At 41.3% G+C, this 19,532-nt stretch overlaps 1 protein-coding gene across 1 annotated transcript in view; it reads right to left on the reverse strand.

Annotated features, from left to right (window-relative positions):
• Positions 1-681: 681 nt before the first annotated feature.
• xxylt1 (xyloside xylosyltransferase 1) overlaps positions 682-19,532 on the reverse strand; it is a 28,434-nt gene continuing 9,583 nt past the window's right edge. The window contains exons 4-5 of the mRNA XM_080882235.1: positions 13,306-13,438; positions 682-4,521 (exon numbers count right to left, since the gene is read on the reverse strand). Of these exons, the coding sequence (XP_080738361.1) occupies positions 4,125-4,521; positions 13,306-13,438 (530 nt within the window). The 3' untranslated portion in view covers positions 682-4,124. The remainder of the gene's footprint in view (positions 4,522-13,305; positions 13,439-19,532) is intronic.

Genomic DNA, 19,532 nt, shown 5'->3' on the forward strand with positions numbered 1-19,532 from the left:
ACAGAGGTGTATTAGCGCATGTAGCATGGACAGCTACAACTGAAAACATCTGGCTGCTTGAAAAGCAAAAAACTAAAATGGTGTACCTGAACCTGTTGCCTACAGCAAACTGAAAGAGAGCAGATATTGTTTCAGAGTAAGCTATGCTGATTTTTTTTCTACTTTTCTCAATTAAATGTAGGTTTTGAATTTGCCCGTCAGTGTGTTTTTGTTTGTCGCTGCGATCTCTGCTGTCATGATTAAACTCTATGAAAAGCAGAAAAGAAACGAGCCTGTCATCTCCTCGCTGATTGTCACATTAACACAACAGGAACAGGCCACAATACGCTGCACCCTGCTGTACAAGAAAACACCATTCAAACGATTGCAGATGTTTACAAGGACAAGTGAATGAAGGCTGTCACTGATGATAAAGATAACATCATTACATTCTTGCAAATATTCTGCTTATGGAGCTTTAACTGGGTGTGATGGCAAATTTGAGTGAGAGAAATGGGTCAGGCCTGGCTTGCAGCAGATAAACAAGAGCACAGACATGGACTGGTGTTATAACATAAGCGAGGTTGATCTGTATGCATTTTTATACTTTACGTAAGTAAACGCATCCTCTTTTACTGAAGTGTTGGCAGCTTTACCTCCCACGCGCACACAAACAATAAGGACAAAGAATTTTAATAACAGCAAGACATTTTATTTAGGAAAGAGAAACACACACAATGTAACAACATTTTAAAGATTTGATAACTCTGCTGCTGTCACAGGAAGACTTTATTAAATGAAAAGGGCATGTAAAGCTTTCTCATTTGGTTCCGTCAAGACAAATTTGATCTTTAGACATTAGCATCATCTGCTGAGGGGTTATTAAAGTGAAAAATACAGACAGCTGTTACTTTGGTAAGTATAGTGTTAGTACATCAATGCCATACACACCAGATTATTCACACTCTCCATGATCTCAGTCAGATTAACCAGGGTGTAGTTGCTTGTCTAAGTTTTGTTGTCACTGCTTGACTGCATCTGCACAAACTAATGACTAATTAAAAGCCAACGAGATGTCAAAGAGGCTCACAAACAGGGACAGACAGATGATGGATGCCTCACAATTGCATAAGTGCATTGGTCATTTAGCCAAACGAGCTAAAACGCTTTATACAAAGTCTGAGTGTTTGAAGGACAACAGAAACAACTGACATGGCAATGGATGCACGTAACACAGGAATAAGCACTCGACAATACCGATCAACTGACCAGTGACCCCGTCTGTTTCATGCATATTCAGCACATGGACAGCAGTGCAGACAAACAGTCGCTTGCACACTCGCAGACACGTGTTAATATGTCGTTACTGTGGAGGCTCTCCACTGTGAGTAAAGACACTAAAGCAAATAGGTAGGGGGAGAACCATGAAAGCGTTCACATCACCATTTATTGTTTATTGTTCACATCATTGTTGGGGCAGGGATAGCTCAGTAGGTAAAGTGGTCGCCCCATGATCGGAAGGTCGGCGGTTCGAATCCACTTAACGGCTACCCTGAGGTACCCCTGAGCAAGGTACCGTCCCTACACACTGCTCCCCGGGCGCCTGCTTAGTGGGCTGCCCACTGCTTCACTGAGTGAATGGGTCAAATGCAGAGAAAAACAAGTAATTTCCCCATGGGGATCAATAAAGTATCCATTATTATTATTAAAAGAAGGGAACGTGGCTAAAGCTAGCCAGAGCTCAGAGCTAGCCACAAGCTTGGTGTGAGCCTCGGTATGAGCAAAGGACCAAAGCAGTGACAGGAAAGTTGTGGAGTTGAGTGAAAAATAAAAAAGGATCACTGTTCTGTTATTTGGTAAATTTATATGCAAAATGATCTAAGAAACTGACATTAGTTCTGTTTATATCAATAAAGCATTTTATTTTCAATTGTTTCAGTAACATGTCCTGTAACTCCAAACTGTAATTGGTGCATTAAAGAAAACTTAATTTTTCTATAATCTGTCAGGTGTAGTTCTTAGAAAGAAAATCAGAATTGGCAACAAACAAACAAAAATAACCTGGAATCAGAAATTGTGTGAGTGAATCTCTAGACGATACACATATAACATTTTTTTAGATGATGACACAAATAGGTTTGTATGTGTTAGCAGAGTACCAACAAGAAACTGATATACAGGCTTTTAGATCACACACAAACCATCACATGGATGTATTGTATGACACTTACAGTACAGCTGTTGGCAGAGGTCCATAAGACCAAGCTGGGACGTATGGTTTCATCCTTCCCTTTAATAATCCATCCTTTCTGGTACATGACTGTACTTTAAAAAATTGTACATGCTTTCTGATAGATTATCAATATCAACCATTTTATGTCATTTTAAACACTGTAATGCACTGAAACATAGTGATGTACACTGATAGTGGCAATCCCAGTAAAACTAATGTAATCATCATGTAACCAGTAAAGCCACTGGCTCTGTTAGTAGTAAAACAGAAAAAGCTATAAGGTGTTGAGAACTGAAGACATTCTTTTTATAGTCTTATCCCACGGTTCGTTTTCTCCTCGGCAGCGTGCTTCAGTGCTACATTAAGTTTCTGATTAATATCGAGTGTTGACATTTCTTTGAATCTGAGCAGGACTTCATTGAGCACAGCAAGAAAACTGAAAAGTGGGTCAGCATCCGCAGTCACGCTTTTGGCCGCAACGCTCCTTCAGAAACGTGTCTGAATGAAGTGGGTCTGTTTGGCCTCGGCTACACTGCAAACACGGGGCACAAACAACAGCCTTCAGTGTCGTCATTGTTAATCGTTATCTCTCCAATCCCTGTGGCCAGCTCTCTGCTGTCTCCCCCCACCCACTCACTTCTGCTTTTCTACCTGTAAAGACGTGTTTGAAAAGAGCTGTGGCTGACCCACAAAGTCCACGAAGAGCGATCCCTCTGGTTGCAAGAAAGAAAAAATACAAGTAATTGACAGAGATTAGCCCTCACCTGCTACGGTGTGATGTAGGCTGAACTTGGGACACTGAAAACTCGACGTGTCGGAGAATGAAGCGAGCCGAGTTCGGTCTACGCATTTGCTTCACTGCATTAATATTTCAACATCAGTTAGTGATTTGGGAGTTACTGCGTTAAATACTGTACACTACTTGGTGTACTTGATGCTCTTGTTTTTAAGTTTGTTAAACACATAAACTGAAACTGTAAATATATAAACAATAAACCTAAATCAAACGTCAACACTGCAATTTTTTCTCTCCACAGAAATAAAAGATGCTTCTCATGTGACATCATTATTGCACTGCTCAAGAGCTGTCTGCCACATTGGATGCAGTTGCTAGGGAAACATATATTCCCCAACGAGTTGGCAGCTGACTCCTGAAAGTGGCTGGCTCTTGCTGTGTGAGCTCTGTTTCATAGAAGGAAACGCACCAAAAACCTCACAGTGATTGCTTTGGTTGCTCGCAGATTTCCACAGTTGCCCGTACTTACATGATGCTGTCTGCAAACACTCGCTAACTACTAGCAGAGCTGCAGTAAAATCTGGAAAAGTGTGGCACACCTTTCATGTTGTCACTGCAGCTCAGGCCAATATGCTACCAGCCAAAGCAATTCCAAGGTTTTTGCCAACCAGGAGAGGAATACAGTTTTCCCAAAGGTTCCCAGCCTGTGTGACTCGTGCTTTAGCAATTATTTTTCAAGCAACCACTCACAACTCCTTCACAGCTCCCTCACGACCGCTGGTTGCCACACACCAGTCTGTACGCCTGTGTGGCTGGGGTCTAAGTCACATCCAAACTAGCAAACAAGTTTATGCGTTTGCGGAACATGAAAGAGCAGTAAAATCCTTCTGCAGTGACGGGCTCAAATCCCACATGGACCTGTATACATTACATCATAATGTCATGTGTGTAGTACCGGAAAAAACAACCTCCTGTTAATACACTACTCTGTACGACTGTAATGCAGAGCTGTTTTCACTCATAATGGCGACCTGTGCTAAAACAACTTCCACAAACACCACATCTTGTTGGGGGGTGGGGTCCCCTTGGCCAGCAGGGGGCAAGATATCTGACTGCGGTCACAAAAGGGAACTGCCATAAAATGAAAACAGTTGTAGTATCAAGCCAGTGTAAACCTCAGTCGTCTGGTATAGGGGTGTTACAGTTCCCATGATAGATATAGACAGGTCCATCGCAGCGATAATACAACTGAAATATGTCTCCGTATCCGTGATCCCTCCACCAGGTGCACAGCTGCCGGTTCCAGCCACACGCCAAGGAGTAAAACAGTTCAGGATGCTCCATTCCGATCATGGTAAAGAAGTCTTGATCACCCAGGTGGCCTCTAAAGCGATACTGGTCTGCTAGTTTGGCCACATTGCTGGGCTCCAACAGCTTATTGTAAAGAGCCGAGGACCTCATAGCACCTAGGTCCAACAACATCACACCGCTGTTGAAGCCCGGGAGGCCGTCAGGAGGAGGTTCCCCGACTCTGGTCTGAGGGTTCTCCTTCCGGTACTGCCAGAAAGTGTGCCTGAGGAAAAAAGAAGAGGTGCCAGAATAAGGATGGGTCTGCATGTCGAAGTGCATTTGGGCAAAATGTGTGTAACAGTCAAAACACTAGGTTGAATATGAAGGGTTGGAGGTAAGGGAAAGTTGCCTTTTTTCAGACTGATGAATAAACTGATGACTTCATTTGAAGAAGAAACATAAGTAGTCATGACCTTTTGTTTCTTTCCCTCATGCATTTGTCAGGAAAACTATTGCTGTGGTTTAGGCGTCCCTATCAAATTTAGGGAGATCAGGATTTTTATGCTGCTGCTTGTACCATTTTTATTTTTAGGGAGTGGGGGTGGGGATGAAGTGTTTGCTTCAAGAAAGTACAAAATGCTCCTTCTGTGTACTGACAGCTGGTGCGAAGATGTTTCGTGCCAACTGAAGACGAGGATGAATGGAAATGTGCTCTTACTTGCTTGCTTGTGCACACGTACACACAGATACAGCTTATTCTTAGTTTGGGCCACAGAGGAGGAAAGCTACAGTAGATGAAATAGTAACGCAGAAACAGAAAACAAAATTAACCACTCATTTAATTTCTGCTCTGCTGACTTTTTGGATAAATAAATGCATGTGAGCGGCAAAAAAATGAAAAAGAATAAATAAAAATCACACACAGTATGCATTTGTCTTTCTCTGTGTGTGTGCAGTTTGATCAAATCTTGTGGGAGCAGGAGATTCTGAGTCACACTTTCGTATTATTGCTGACCTATATTTGGCAGCTGTAGCTTATCCTCACAGTTTTATAGAGTGTGGTGGTTAGTGACTGGGGACTTGGGGCCCCTGTGGAGTATTTATCATTTTAAAGACATTCACTGTGTCTACGTGCACTGCACGATGTACGTGCACTGAGATGCATCCAGAGTAAACATGGTGAAGTCAGGGAACATTTACTTTTCTGTTTTGCTGCTCTGAGGGAGTAAGTAAGTAAGTAAGTAAGTAAGTAAGTGTGCACTGAGTAAAATACATTAAGAACAATAAATTGCATTTTCTTCAGCATCATGATGGCCAGTAATGTATGACTTCTATCTTACTAGTTACAGACATGACAAATAAGGCAACAGGACACCGTCCTTTTTTTGGACAAAAATGCATTCCAGAGTTTATGTGAAGCTAATATTAGTCAAAATTTCCCTGTTCTTAGCTGTCAGCGAAGAACAAGAAACTGAGGGTAGACAGCAGGGTCAGAAGCTGGCAAACACCATGAAAGCATAGATCCATTCTGCGTAGTGTTAACGATTCGGTGGTGGCGGCGTACGCATCTTTTGATGGCTGCTTCCAGCAGAATAACGTGCCACATGTCACAAAACATCTCAAACTGGTTTCTTGAACGTGACAGTGAGTTCACTGCACTCAAATGACCTCTACAGTCACCAGATCTCAGTCCAGCAGGGTACCTTTGGGATGTGGGGGAACAGGAAATTCGCATCATGGACGTGTAGCCAACCAATCTGCAGCAACTGTGCGATGCAATCATGTCAACGTGGGAGAAAAAAAAATCTCTGAGGAATATTTTTAAGCATCCAAGCACCTTTTAGAATCTATGATACGCAATGTTAATGGAGTCTAACCGGGCACTGGCAAGGCATATTCCCAAGAAAAGCCCTTTAAACTTTAATGAAACGTTCCGCTCTACGTTTGGAGAAGGTTAGAAAACTGAGCAAATAATAGAGAATGGCTCTCCATGCTGTGACACAAAGACTTTCTCTGGCTTTGTACCAGCACACTCACACCACATTCACTCAAAGTGAGCAAATAAGCTCACTAGCTCAGATTAGGGCTCATACTCTTCACACCTCCGTCCTCTCCTGCCTTGAATTTTCACTGCCAACCTTTCAAATCAAGTGTCTCTCTCACTTGTGAAAGAATGAAAAGCAGTAGCTGGTGACAAGGGCAGTCTGTGCTGCCATCCCCTCCAAATGCATGCTTCTGCTTCTTCAGAATATGAAACAGCCTGGTTTCTGATAACTGCAAAAAATGTGCTAACCGACAGAAGGGAGTCTGGGCTGTGCAAATGAAAAGTCCGGCCCTTTTCGTCTGTAGTTGGGATACACAAAAACACATTAAAATTCCAGGATGGATGCAAAAGAGACGCTTTAATAGAAGAGATGATAAAGAGCTTAATTTTAGAATAGAGTCATTAAAAAGCATGATTAAAGTCATTTAACACCGTCATGTTAAACAACGTTTGGCAATTCTGTTGACTGAATGAAGGCATCATGGTAGACTCGCTGTTCTTGATGATGATGCTGACCGCCAGATGCAAAATCTAATTTTATTAAGATCAATGACAAAGTGTCTCAGTGTCCGTGCTACATTAGTCATTATTTCATATTAAGCATTCGGTATCATCTTACAGCAAAAAGGGGAAACATGTGGGATGCATCACACAATGGAGCCTCAAAACACAAAGCTTAAAGAGAGCAATTCCCTCGCTGCTCATTGTGTGCGCCCGTGGCTGTGACACTTATGTAAGCATGTCTCCGGGGTTTTAAAACATTACGACGACAGCTGCAAGGGAAGAGGCACGGGGCATTTCTTCCAATAATGAACTTTTCAGGGGCAGGATGTGCTCTCAGTGTGGCTGGTGGGAGGATGTATTCTCCTGCATAATGCTCGGTCCATTAGCACCAAAACGCAGTGTGAGCTGAGAGCCCTCTCTCTGCTCGGCACAGGAAAAGAGGACGTGCACTCTGCCTCGCTAATAGCAAGTCTCAAAAATTTAAATATTATCAAGTCCATTAGCTAGAGGCCAATTAACAGGACAGCATGCAGAGATGACAAACAGATAACGGATAGGCTTCTCCAATGTTCACTCAGTCTGGGTTAAATGTAATTAAATAAAAGGCTTCTTTCTTTTGGGGTGCAGAGTCAGTGCTACTTATTTAATTTGGATCATGCATCCTGACATTACACTGGTCCTGACCTGTCGCTGCAATTGGAACAAAAACAAATCCTCGAAACAAAAAAAGAGAAAGAAAAACAATAAAAACTTGAATCTCTGTATTTTCTATTGATCTCAGCCAGTGGCTTCAGCAATATCCTCCAGAATTTCAGTGACGCAAAAGCTAACCGCTGTCAACACTTTCAAATTTCCTTTAAAAAGGAAAGAGGAGAAAAATCAATTGCAGCTCGGGGAATGTGCTTTTAACCCCCACAAACTGCAAGAGTGAGTGAGTCACATGTCAGTGCAGAGACAGACACTGAGCTTAATGTGGAAAAACTTAAGTTGATATACGATTTCTTGGTATTCTGCTGCTGAATAAGCCTGTCCAGGCCCACAGGAGGACATTAGTGGGGATTCCCAGTGTTGGTAAACCACTGGGAAGAACAGAGACACCAGATTTACTGATTAGCATGCACACACAAACACTGCTTTTCCACTGATGGCACTTCTCCAACACACATGACAAGCAAGCATCAATCAAATCCTGAGAGCAAACAAAGCATTACAAACAACATATAAATGTGGCCGTAGAAACGCATTCGCTACAGAGGAATTTAACTTTGGTTGGCGTGAGTTATTAGGGGTTAGTGATAAGATTAATGCACAGGCATTGCAGAGAAGACGATATTAATATCACACTTGTCGCCTTCAATATCACGTGCACTTGAAATCTTAATCTGTAACTTCACGTTGACAAGATTTCCTGTACTTTATCATACACAAGCACTCTGTGTACGATGTGTAAGCCATGTCTAAAGAAAAGCCTGAGAAATTGCTGGAAAAAATTGGTAAATGGACTGATTCTTATATAGCGCTTTTCTACTCTCACGGAGCACTCAAAGCGCTCTATACAACATGCCTCATTCACCAAATCACACCCATTCTCACAAGCACTTTATCTACACTTAGTGCTTTCTAACGACATTCATACTCCGATGGATGCATCGGAGAGCAAGTTGGGGTTAGTATCTTGCCCAAGGATACTTGACATGCAGACTGGAGGAGCCAGGAACCGAACCACCAACCTTCCGATCAGTAGGTGACCTGCTCTACCTCCTGTCTACAGCCACCTTAGTGAAGGGTTTAAAAATAGTGCAAAGAAAGCAAACCTGTGACTTGTTATCCTTATTTGGCTTCTTTCTAAAATTAAACACTTTTTGATTAATTGTTTTATTAGCACACAATCTTCAAGAGCCCACAGGAAACCACCTGCCCGTGTTTGTACCAGTATAGCAGCTGCTCCTGCATGAAACTTCCCACCTGGACTTGGCTCATTGAGTCTCACTATCTCACACACACAGACATCGACACAAGCACACACACAGTGACGTCCTGTTTTGATGCTGCACTGGAGTGGAAAACAGTGAAGTAGTCTAAACGGACCTGGTGTGTTTGTTTTATTATCTTGGAGAAAACTGGGAAAAAAAATCAGCTGAGGAACAAAGAGCCTGAAAATCGGGGGCCCTTGTTTACCTGTGTACACACACACACACACACACACACACACACACACACACACACACACACACACAATGACTAAATCAGTGTACAGAGCTTGATGTGAATCTTCACAGAAATATAATTACCCTTTGCAGAAACACAGACCTCAACAACTGTGATTGGTCAGTTTGATAGTAATATGCAGTAGTGCAGCAGCAGCAGCAGTGATTAGCACAAAGCTTGTACCTTTCTGAAACAAAGTAATTATAGGCTTGCTTGCTCATTAGGCTATGCAACAGCTGGTATTTCGTCAATGTATCCATGCATTTGTCAGGTTTTCCTATCACTGTGTATACACTGAAGTCTTCTCTCCTTCATATGTTCCACTAAAAGTAACCATTTTTAAGATTTATTAGCGTGCAGCTCAGTTTCACTTCTGTGGGTGCAGACACCAGTGAGTACGTTAAATACTGGCAACCCCTCATAAGTATGGCAATGCAGCTACCCATCACCCTCCCAGCAGACACACTTACTATGTTGGTTTGTTCTCAAGTTATTGCATTCACAACAGTTTCAGAAAACTTACTCTGACCTTGAGGTCGAGGTCACTGAGATTCAAACTCATCCAAGGTTTCGAATAGATGCACCTATGAGCCTTTCATTCATAAAGTTCAGAAATGCAACGGTAAGAAAGCCAATAAAGGAATGCTGAAAAGACTGAGAGAACCTGACCAGACATCTGTTACCACATCTGCTTATTTTAACGCCTTTGTATGTTAATAAAATATAATGAGCATTTAAGGCAGTGTTTTAAAAACATGTTTGCAGAGCCGAGGATGACGGGAGGAAAGAGATTCAATCTGGAGCGCCACATCGGAGCGCTGGATCCTCATGTCCAAGAGGATTTAATAAATTTCCACTGCCTAACGAGGGCACTCAGAGTTTTGTACTGTATGAATCAAACTGGCGTGTTGCTGGATTCTGAGTGTGAGTGATGAACAGTTTGTTTACTCCTGGCAGTTCTGAGAGAGAGACAGGAGATAAATATGAATTGCAGGACGAGAGCACTTCTTAACAGGTGACTCATCGTGGTTCCTGCCAAATCCTCAATTATTATTCTGGCATGAGAGACTCAAAACAACATTTTCACCATAGTTGTCATAACTTGGCCTTCTAAGTCTGACCTCATAGTTATGCCACTTGCAGAATCTCATTTTAAGCCAGTTATAAATCTGACTTATAAATCGGAGCAAGTGTAAAGTCACAATCTAGGACATTCCTCTATCAGCAGGTTTGACAACACAGCTTGTAACACTGACATCATCTCATAAACTTTACAACAAACCAGATTTTAGATCAGACAGAGTATTTAGGGACAGTCCGCCAGACCTCTAAACCATTTGACTAACGTAGTAAAGGCCTGTTACCACATGTGGAGCCCTTTTCACTGTAAAAACTCTCCAAAAATTTCCATTTGAATTTCTGTATACGGGTGCTTTCAAAAGGACCCCTGCTGGTTTGACTGATCGTTTTATTCCCAGTGAAAAACGCTTCTTTTTCCTTCTCCACAAAGATTTTTTTCTTGTATTTGTTTTTTAAATCGTTTTCTGAATCTTCGCTGTGAAGTGACAACAATTATTTATGAACTGTGTTATTTATCTTCAGTTCACCTGCTGTTTCTTGTGTATCTCATTGGACTGTCAATCAGTGGGTTTAGTTTTCAGATTTCAGTGTTGGGGAATTTGTCTTTTCTTCATAGTTGGAGAAAAGATAAATGACATATTAGTACCAAGCCTTGCTGAATGGCGAAACATGCTTCTAGAAACAAATCTATTAACGTGAACCTTTAAATCGAGGTATAGTTAAGACCTGGGTAGCCGGTCTGATTGGTTCAGCTGAGGTAAAGTCCAATACACCCTTAATAAATACCAGATATGCAACAAGTGCTCGAGGTTCAAGTTTCAAGTCCAGATGACAATATGAAAATAATAAACTAGCAACACTACTTGGAAACGATGCAAATAAGTTAAGCGCATTAGGATGATGCTGGCACGACAGAGGTGAAATATGAGTCTCTGCAGATATGAGAGCCTCATTTCCCCTCAAAGCATTTCCCCTTAAACTGTGTTTGTCTCCAGTAAATGAAGTTAATTTCTTCCATAGCTGCCAAACACATAACAGAGATGTCTTTTTCCAAAACCCTGAAAAGGATGCAGTTTCATAAATCAAATTCAAATTAATTTCAGATTCTGCAGGAATTTCGCCTCATGTCGATATTTCACAATCCCAGCGTTTCATTTCGCATGAAAATCCTGAAACTACAATCAGAAAGGCTGCTTAATTTCCTGTTACAGGCTGCATTGCAACTTTTTCATTTGTGCTTGTATCTGAGAAAGACACACAGCGTTTAGGTTCCTGTGAATCAGTCTGGACACCAGACCTCTGATGTTCCTTCTCACTTAGCAACTGTGAGAGACACCAACTGTGAGCATGCATGTGAGGCGCAAAAAGGCTGAAATCCATCTGGGGTCAACAAGAGCGACTGAGATTTGTACAGCGTTTCAACTGGTTATTAATATTTCATTAAAAATGTGGTATGTACACTTACACCACTTACAAACGTATGTATGCACGATCCCGATCAATTCAAGGGTTGCTTGTCACCTTCAGGGACTTTATACTTCATTTGACAGAAGAATTAGCAGATGAAGATGAACTTCCTGCTTCCTGTCTTCTCTCTCTACTTTCTATTTCTCTCCCTTTCCCTTACTTTTTGTCAGGCCAGTGGATTAAATCATGTTAATGTCACACTATCGGTCGAAAGTGGTACTGGTGACCAAAACACATATAAAACAGACATTGATATGTATCCATATGTGTCCACATCTCCTCAGATCTGACATGGTCTGCCCACATTCAGGTCCAGTCCGAAAAGGCTAGGCAGCGCCTGTACCACCTCCGACAACTGAGGAAGTTTGGGGTCTCGTTGCTTTCTGTATGACTTTATCAGTGTCTCACATTATTGTTGAAGAGTTTTGGTCCACTCCTCTTGACGGTGCCCTTTCAGTTCATTGAGGTTTACCTGCATTTGTTTATGCGCTGCTCTCTTTTGGTCCCAACACACTATTTCAGCCAGGTTCAACTTAACATGAAATAAAAAAATAATAAAATAGTTTGGAACATTCCTATGCACCTCTGGGTTTTTGTCACAGCCGTGCGGCCCGGGATTCGAACCCGGGACCTCTCACACTCTCATCTATCCAAACGACATTATTCCAGATGTCTTGTGGTCCATTTAGATGCAGCTTTGCAAACCTATGCCGTGCTGCCGTGTTGTTTTTATAATAATAATAATAATAATGGATTGGATTTATATAGCGCTTTTCAAGGCACCCAAAACGCTTTGCAATGCCACTATCAAACCGGCGACCTTCCAGTTACAGATGTGCTTCCCAACCCCCTGAGCCACGGTCGCCCCATTTTAGCAAGAAGAAGCTTTCCTTTTGCAACCCATCCAAACAAGCCACACTAATCTAACATGTTGAATGAGGCCTGTAGAGTCTGAGATGCAGCTCTGGGATTTTTGCAGTTTCATGAGCATCGTGGTCTCACCTCGGGGTGAATTTGCTGGCACGTCCACTCCTGGGAAGGAGTGTTAAATGCTTTGCACTTGAGAATAGTCATTCTCGCTGTAGAATAATGGACGAATTGTTTGGAACTGGCCTTATGACCCTTCCCAGATTGATGAGCAGCAACAATTGCTTCTCTAACATCACTGCTGACGTCTTTCCTCACTGGCACTGTGTTAAAGACACACCTGAACGCTCCAGACCAGAAAACTGACAAAACTTCTCAATTAATCAAGTGCACTTAGCCGTTTATGACCTTCTTATATGCTCTTTGTTAAATACATACTGACACAATATAGTATATGCTGTGTGCCACTGTTAATCTGAGGCTGTAGTTATCACATTTTTAGACCTGCTAGGAACAGATGAATTTCTTTATTACATCCAGACATACAAAACCTTTGAATTGAAAGAGGGTGTAATTTGTTTTTGTCAGACTGACACCTGAATTTTACTTTGGCACAATTTAAAAACAAAGTGAGGATGCTTTCTCGCCAAAAGTCAAAGCCCAGCAGTCGAGTCTCTCCTCATGACAGATGGTAGCCTTTGATCTAGCCTGAGCCGGAAATTATACTGACGTATTGAGCGAACACTTGAAAGCAAGAGCGCCGAAGTTAAAAGCAGAGAGCCTCACTTTTATTCATGTGCATGTCAAGATGCAGCAGACTGGTGTCAGTCTGAAGCTTCCAACGACTGGCAGGTTCAGATTTCCCTAGTAGGTGCTCTGTAGGTCTGCACTGCTTACCTGTATACTGGCTGCATCTCTCTGGTGATCCCTATAACTGCTCCTGGAGGAAACCGGTGAAACTCCTGAAAAAGGTCCCTGATGTTGGTCCTGTACTTCAGGTCCAAGTCAAGCTGCACTATGCGCGTCAGACCTGAAATGGAAACACAGAGGATAAATGCAGAGACTAAGTTGAACAGATAATGGAAATAGATTGTCTATTTTAAAAATGATCCCAAGAAAATGTACTTCTGAGTAAAATCTCCCTGAAGGATCCATTTCCGTGACCACTAGCACATCATTCAGCTTGGATAACAACATTTAGTGAGAGAACTGGCCCTTCCAGGAATACCGAGTTAGAGGAAATAAGAGCAGACACTGACAGAGGTTTTGCTCCGAGGTGGCTCGTTTGGCCTCTCTCTGTGCAATGTTAGCACTGACCTAGAAATGAGAAACATGCACGAGAAGAAAATGTGGAGAGGAATATGACGAAACGTGAACACAGTGGCGTAGCATGCAGAGTAAATGCTTAACACTGCATCTTGTGGTCTGGGAAAGAACCTGTAATAACAGTAACCAGGATATTCGAGCCCTCATCAGTTCATTGTTTCAGCTTCCTATATTATTCTGGTTGGCATAGTGATGAAAGGATGGGAAATGCTCAGGAATGAGGCACTGTGCTCACAACGTTATTATGAACTGATGAAAACTTGTGTCAACTTCGGATGTAAAGTCAACGATGAACACCTACAGGCTGTCGAGTTAACAACATCTAAAGCCGATGGACTGAAAAGATGTGGCGACTTTCTGAGATCCAGGACACTTCAGAACATCATTCTCGTTTTTAAATGTCTGGTGATTAAATGTCTCCTCAGTCTTACTAATGCGGTCGTACAATGAAAGACAGTGACCTTATTTATTTAATGTTGCTTAAGTCACTAGAAAAACTCAGCTAGGTCACACATAAACATATTTAAGTGCTTCTGTCTGTTAAAACAAGTGACGTGAAAAGACGATGGCTCAGCAGTGCGGCAGCAACCTGTTTTCTGTGCTCTCCAAACAAGGAAGCTGCACATCACAATGCCCGAATGTGCTGTGGCAACACAGAGGGGCTAGGAAGCGTAATCTCTGCGTGGTCAGCGCTGTTTGTTTGTACTAACATGGCTTAACGAGCGTGAGTGTAACAGGAAGAGGGCCTTCAGTTCTTACAACATCGTAATGTGGTGGGTTTGATGTTGGACCAATAACTCAACACAAAGTCCTCTAAAGGTGAAAGCGGAGCTGCATGTTTTCAAATCAACATTTATCTTTTTGCATTTTTGAGTAATGATAACACAAAGAACCCTGTTGCAGCTCCTACATTGCTGTACGTCTTTATATTATTATCGTATATTATTATCTAGAGCAGGGCGATATGACCAAAAATATTTATCACGATATACATTTGAAAATTTGCGATAACGATATGACTGACGACATAATTGACACTAGACAAAATACTTTACAACTTCACAACTTTATTAGTGCAAACCCCCGCCCCCCCCAAAAAAACATCAATGTATTTTCACTTAAACAAGCAGCTGTTCTTTATGTGCATTAAAGTTATATAAACATTTTACAGTGCAAATGCAAATTCCTCGCTGACAGTTTAACCAAAAGGCATTTCCAGTGGAAACTGGCCGACATATCCTCAGCATAACCATGTATAATATCCACAAAACTTAAAAAGAGGTTATACACACACAATACGGTAATATTATGTTGAAGCACAGTACCTATCACTCCGCGAGGCTCCGCCTACGATAGCCATAATGCTCCGACAATCCATCAAGCGGTGCGACTTCGTAGCTTAGCAAAGTCGCACTAAAACATTTGACAGATTCTCGAGCGCCGTGTACATAAAATCGTTTCGAGGTCAGTAAACACAACCAGAATTCATACATAAGGCACACGGAATTATAAGGGGCTTTGTCGATTTCCAGAAAAATCAAAGGATTGATTTTAAATGCCCCGTATTTTCCAAACAACACGGTAATAACGACGGCCCGCTAGCATGCGCTACCAAAAATAGTGCTTTGTTGTGTATCTGACGGATGAAAGTTAAACCAGTTCCACACCAGTGAAGCTGCAGCATTTTTACAAACCAGTTCTGGTTCATCTGTTTCATTCAACGAGCCGCTTTCGCCCTCCACATTCTCCGTTGCCGCCATGCTTTTTCCGCCATGTGCGTATGAAAACAAAGGCACTGCGCATGTGCGTTTTACCCATATTCTATCGCGATATTTCATTTTCTTATCGTTGCCCAACATTATACCGGTATTACCGTGAACGGTATATGGCCCAACGGTATGATATGGCCCAGCCCTATTATTATCTTTAATTATTTATAATTATGCTTTCATCCTTCTTTTAATTAAATAAACTATGTTCTTGTGCTGATTTGTAATTCCTTTTTTCCTCCCCTAATTGTCATAGTGATTGTTGTTCTCACTTAGGTCAACATCTGTTGTGTTTAAATGTGCTACACAAATAAACTTGACATCGTCTTTTCCCCCCCCCTCTACATCTAAACCTAAATGTATGGTTTATCCAACCAACATGGATTAAGTCCATGTTGGTCCCAAAGGCAGCTCTTGGGAAATAAAGAAACAGATCAAACTTTACTCATCTCATTCTTCTTGCTTCCTCCACTTCTGTACCATTGATTCATTAATGCTCAGATATTTGAAGTTTACACAGCTACATTCTCGACTGAAAATATGTTAAAAGTTTTTTTGCGACCCAGAAAGAGAAATAAGAGTAATATTAAAACTAAGTAGCTGCCGCCATTGTTGGAGACTGGACTTGGCTAGGCCGCGCTATGAATACTGGGATATGGTTTTTCATTTTTGTTGTCCGGGTGGAAAATCAGGAGAAATTTTGGGAGAATGGTGGCTCCGGGAGATTTTCGTGAGGGGCACTGAAATTCGGGATTCTCCCGGAAAAATCAGGAGAGTTGGCATGTACGAGGAGCACATCATTATATACCAGCTAGCCCAACTTCAGTAACCCTACAAACGCTGTTTAGTTTCCTGTCTTCATTTAAGTTGGAAATGATAGCAGAGCTGTACGTTTGAACTGTTTCAGAAATCTCTCAGTCAGAACATGCTATATCATGTTTAGGTGGAAACTAGTGAGCTAACTTCCTGCTAACTTCTAACGCAGTTACATTTAATAAATTCTGTTTTCATGGATGCCTGGATGTTAAACTTAATTGTTACACCTGGTAAAGCAGCAACGCTGATCATTTTATTAAAGATGAAAGAATTTAGACAGTTTTTAATTCTCAGTGATGCCGCAGTGTCGATTTGACTTTGGGACCTGAAGAGACGGAGTTTAGGACCCAGATGGCTCTGCCAGGCTCCTGACTACTGTAGCCGTAATCCTCTAAGCCATGCGGCTTCATAGCTCACCAAAGTCGTACCAAAACATTTTTGACAGATTTTTTAACGCTGTGTACCACATAAAATCGATTCGACGTCAGTAAGCACAACCAGAATTCATACATAAGGCACACTGTCGATTTTGGAGAAAATTACAGGATTTTAAGTTCGCCTTATAGCCCCAAAAATAGGGTACTTCACGTTTGAAAGCGGTCAGTGTACACATAAGTCAAAACTTCAATGAAACTTTTATGTGCATTTGCTTAGTTTGATTTAGAGATGAGGACGAGATTTGTTGTATTTTTGTTGAAAACCTCTCTTAATTATTAAATTAATTAATTTCTTAAACTTGTATGTACTAATCTCCAAACAGACTGAAGGCATCTTTAACGGTATCTTTATGTCTAAGATATGAAACATAAATTAAACGCACTCATATAAAAATAGTAGGAAACTTCTACATTGTTTGTTTATTTCAATTTAATTTTCTCTACATAAATAATCTTTTGAAAAGAATCCATCCCCGTGTGATCAAAATACAAAACTCTTTTCCCCCCCCAAACAGTTAAACAAAAAAATATTGTTATGTGGAAAATATGTGAGTTGAGGTCAATCTGGGCCAGGTGTGTGGGTGCTGCTTTCACTTATTTACTGCAGGAATAATGTCATTAGTGTGGCTTAGAGCCTGCCTGAGGCTCTGGTCAGATCTGGTCAAACTCAGGCACAGCAACAAAACAACAGAGACATTGTTACCTAACATGATATATATTTATTTATTTTTAAAGTAAGAAAGTGGGTCAACCTCATTAAGCTGTAATAATAGCCTTGATGTTAGTCTATTCGTATGAGACGCTGTTTTCTGCTTTTACCAAGATTCACTAGAAAATGCCACCAAAAGTACGTTTCCTGATTCAATATAAACGGTTTACTCCAAACAACGAGGTCCTACAGTCACAAACAATAAAAATAAAATGGAAAAACAGGACAACAGAAAGCAGCTGTACTGCGTTCACAAACTTCATTAAGTCTAAGTGACAGTATTTTAGGCTTGCAAACGGCAAAACTGTAGACTTGAAACAAATTCCTGAAAGTTACTCTCTGCCAGTATGACGCTAATAAGGTTAACATGTTAGCTAGATTGATGAACTCAAACCTTAACCCGTGCTGAGGATACTCAAGTCAGTTACTTGAACACAGAGTTTCTGGTGTTGTTCAGTGTGATAATACAACCAGCTAGGCTCCACCTGGGTTCAATTAAGACGCCTTCAAGACACCAAACAATTCACTGAAACTGAGCAGCATTATTACAAATCAGAAAACCTGCACACATTAAAATGTGTGATTTCACTGGCAGGTAGGTATACAGACACAACCTTAACCCTACTAAAACTGTCATCGATATGTGTGACCCTGTGTCAGGTCTTTGCTAGATTTTTACATGTTTCTTAATGACATGACTTTCAGATACTGTTCATCTGGTGTAGGTCGTTTTTCGGGCTTGCCGCTTCTTTTATTCTCCCCTTGTCCAGTTTCCTCAAATTTTTTAAGGACACATTGTACAACACGCTGAGATGTGCCAGGTTTTTGGCTGAGAGCTCGTTGGGAGTTACCTTGTTGGTGCAAAAATACCAGTTTAAGCCTGTCAAACTGTGTTATCGTTTTCAATTGTTATAGATTCAACTAAAGAAATGGGGAGGAAAAGATGTGTTCTTGCAATAGGCTGCTGCCTAAAACAAAGAAAAACTGGAAAACCATCTCTCAAGACCACTTGAAAAAAATGACATCTGGCATCTTGGAAGCAAAATATAAGCAAATGAGAGGTGACTCAAAATCACAGTTTTCAACAAAACCGCTGCTTCTTCCTGGGATTCAGTTATCATCTTTGTCACTTTTTCAAAGCGGTTCGCACATTAACAGTGTCACTTTAACCCTGTGTGGAAAACAAAAGACGAGGTCGCAGCAGAGACTCAAGTAGCAGCACGTTTACCTCTCGAGGGGACACAAAAGCACGTAACACCTTTCCCCTAAACAGAACAAGTGTTTAGGAACCTTGTCATTAATTAACAGCTTTCCATTGTGCAATTTTATTTCTCGCCTATTCTCAAAGGACAGAGAATACATAGATCTGTTTTCAAGACATTTAATGACCTGCATGCTACACTTACATGGTTTTGATGTCCTCATGAATTCTTTATGTTATGCTACTCTACTGTAGCATCAGTGTGGCGTAACCTGTACCTAAATTAATAAAAATTAACATAAGGACCTCAAATACATTTTGCATTTCTCATATGCGCTGATGAATATTTTCATATTCAGACTGTGTACAGGAAAGCGTAACAGTGCTGACAATTTCCTCCATGAATTCTCTTTTGAAAACAGCAACAAATCTGACAAAACATCCATCCTTCACACTTGTGCCACTAATCAGAAGCTTCTTTGTCTGCTGCTTATCTCACGCAGTGATGAGAGAAACAGTTACATCAAAGACTGGTGCCTAGAAAACAACCCTGCTGTAGCTTTGTGCATCACATACTCTCACCCCCACCTGTCCCAAAACTACCACATTATGCCCTTTCTAGATAAAAGCATTCTTTAAATAGAAATGTGTGACCACGTGGGCACACAGAGCAGACGTGCAACACATGGTTGATCAATAAGCGCTTTAAGGACACGATCTCCAGCGAGATTTTATTTGTTATTTGAATTATTCGCTTTAAAGTTTGAGCAGTCTAACAATTAGACAGTTGGATGAACAACGTCTCTTAAAATTACTTAAAGGCTCATCTCTTCAAGCTTTCACCTGAACAACTGCCATCACCAACC

The sequence above is a fragment of the Rhamphochromis sp. 'chilingali' genome (assembly GCF_963969265.1).
Source record: "Rhamphochromis sp. 'chilingali' genome assembly, chromosome: 5".
NCBI classification, from domain to species: domain Eukaryota; kingdom Metazoa; phylum Chordata; class Actinopteri; order Cichliformes; family Cichlidae; genus Rhamphochromis; species Rhamphochromis sp. 'chilingali'.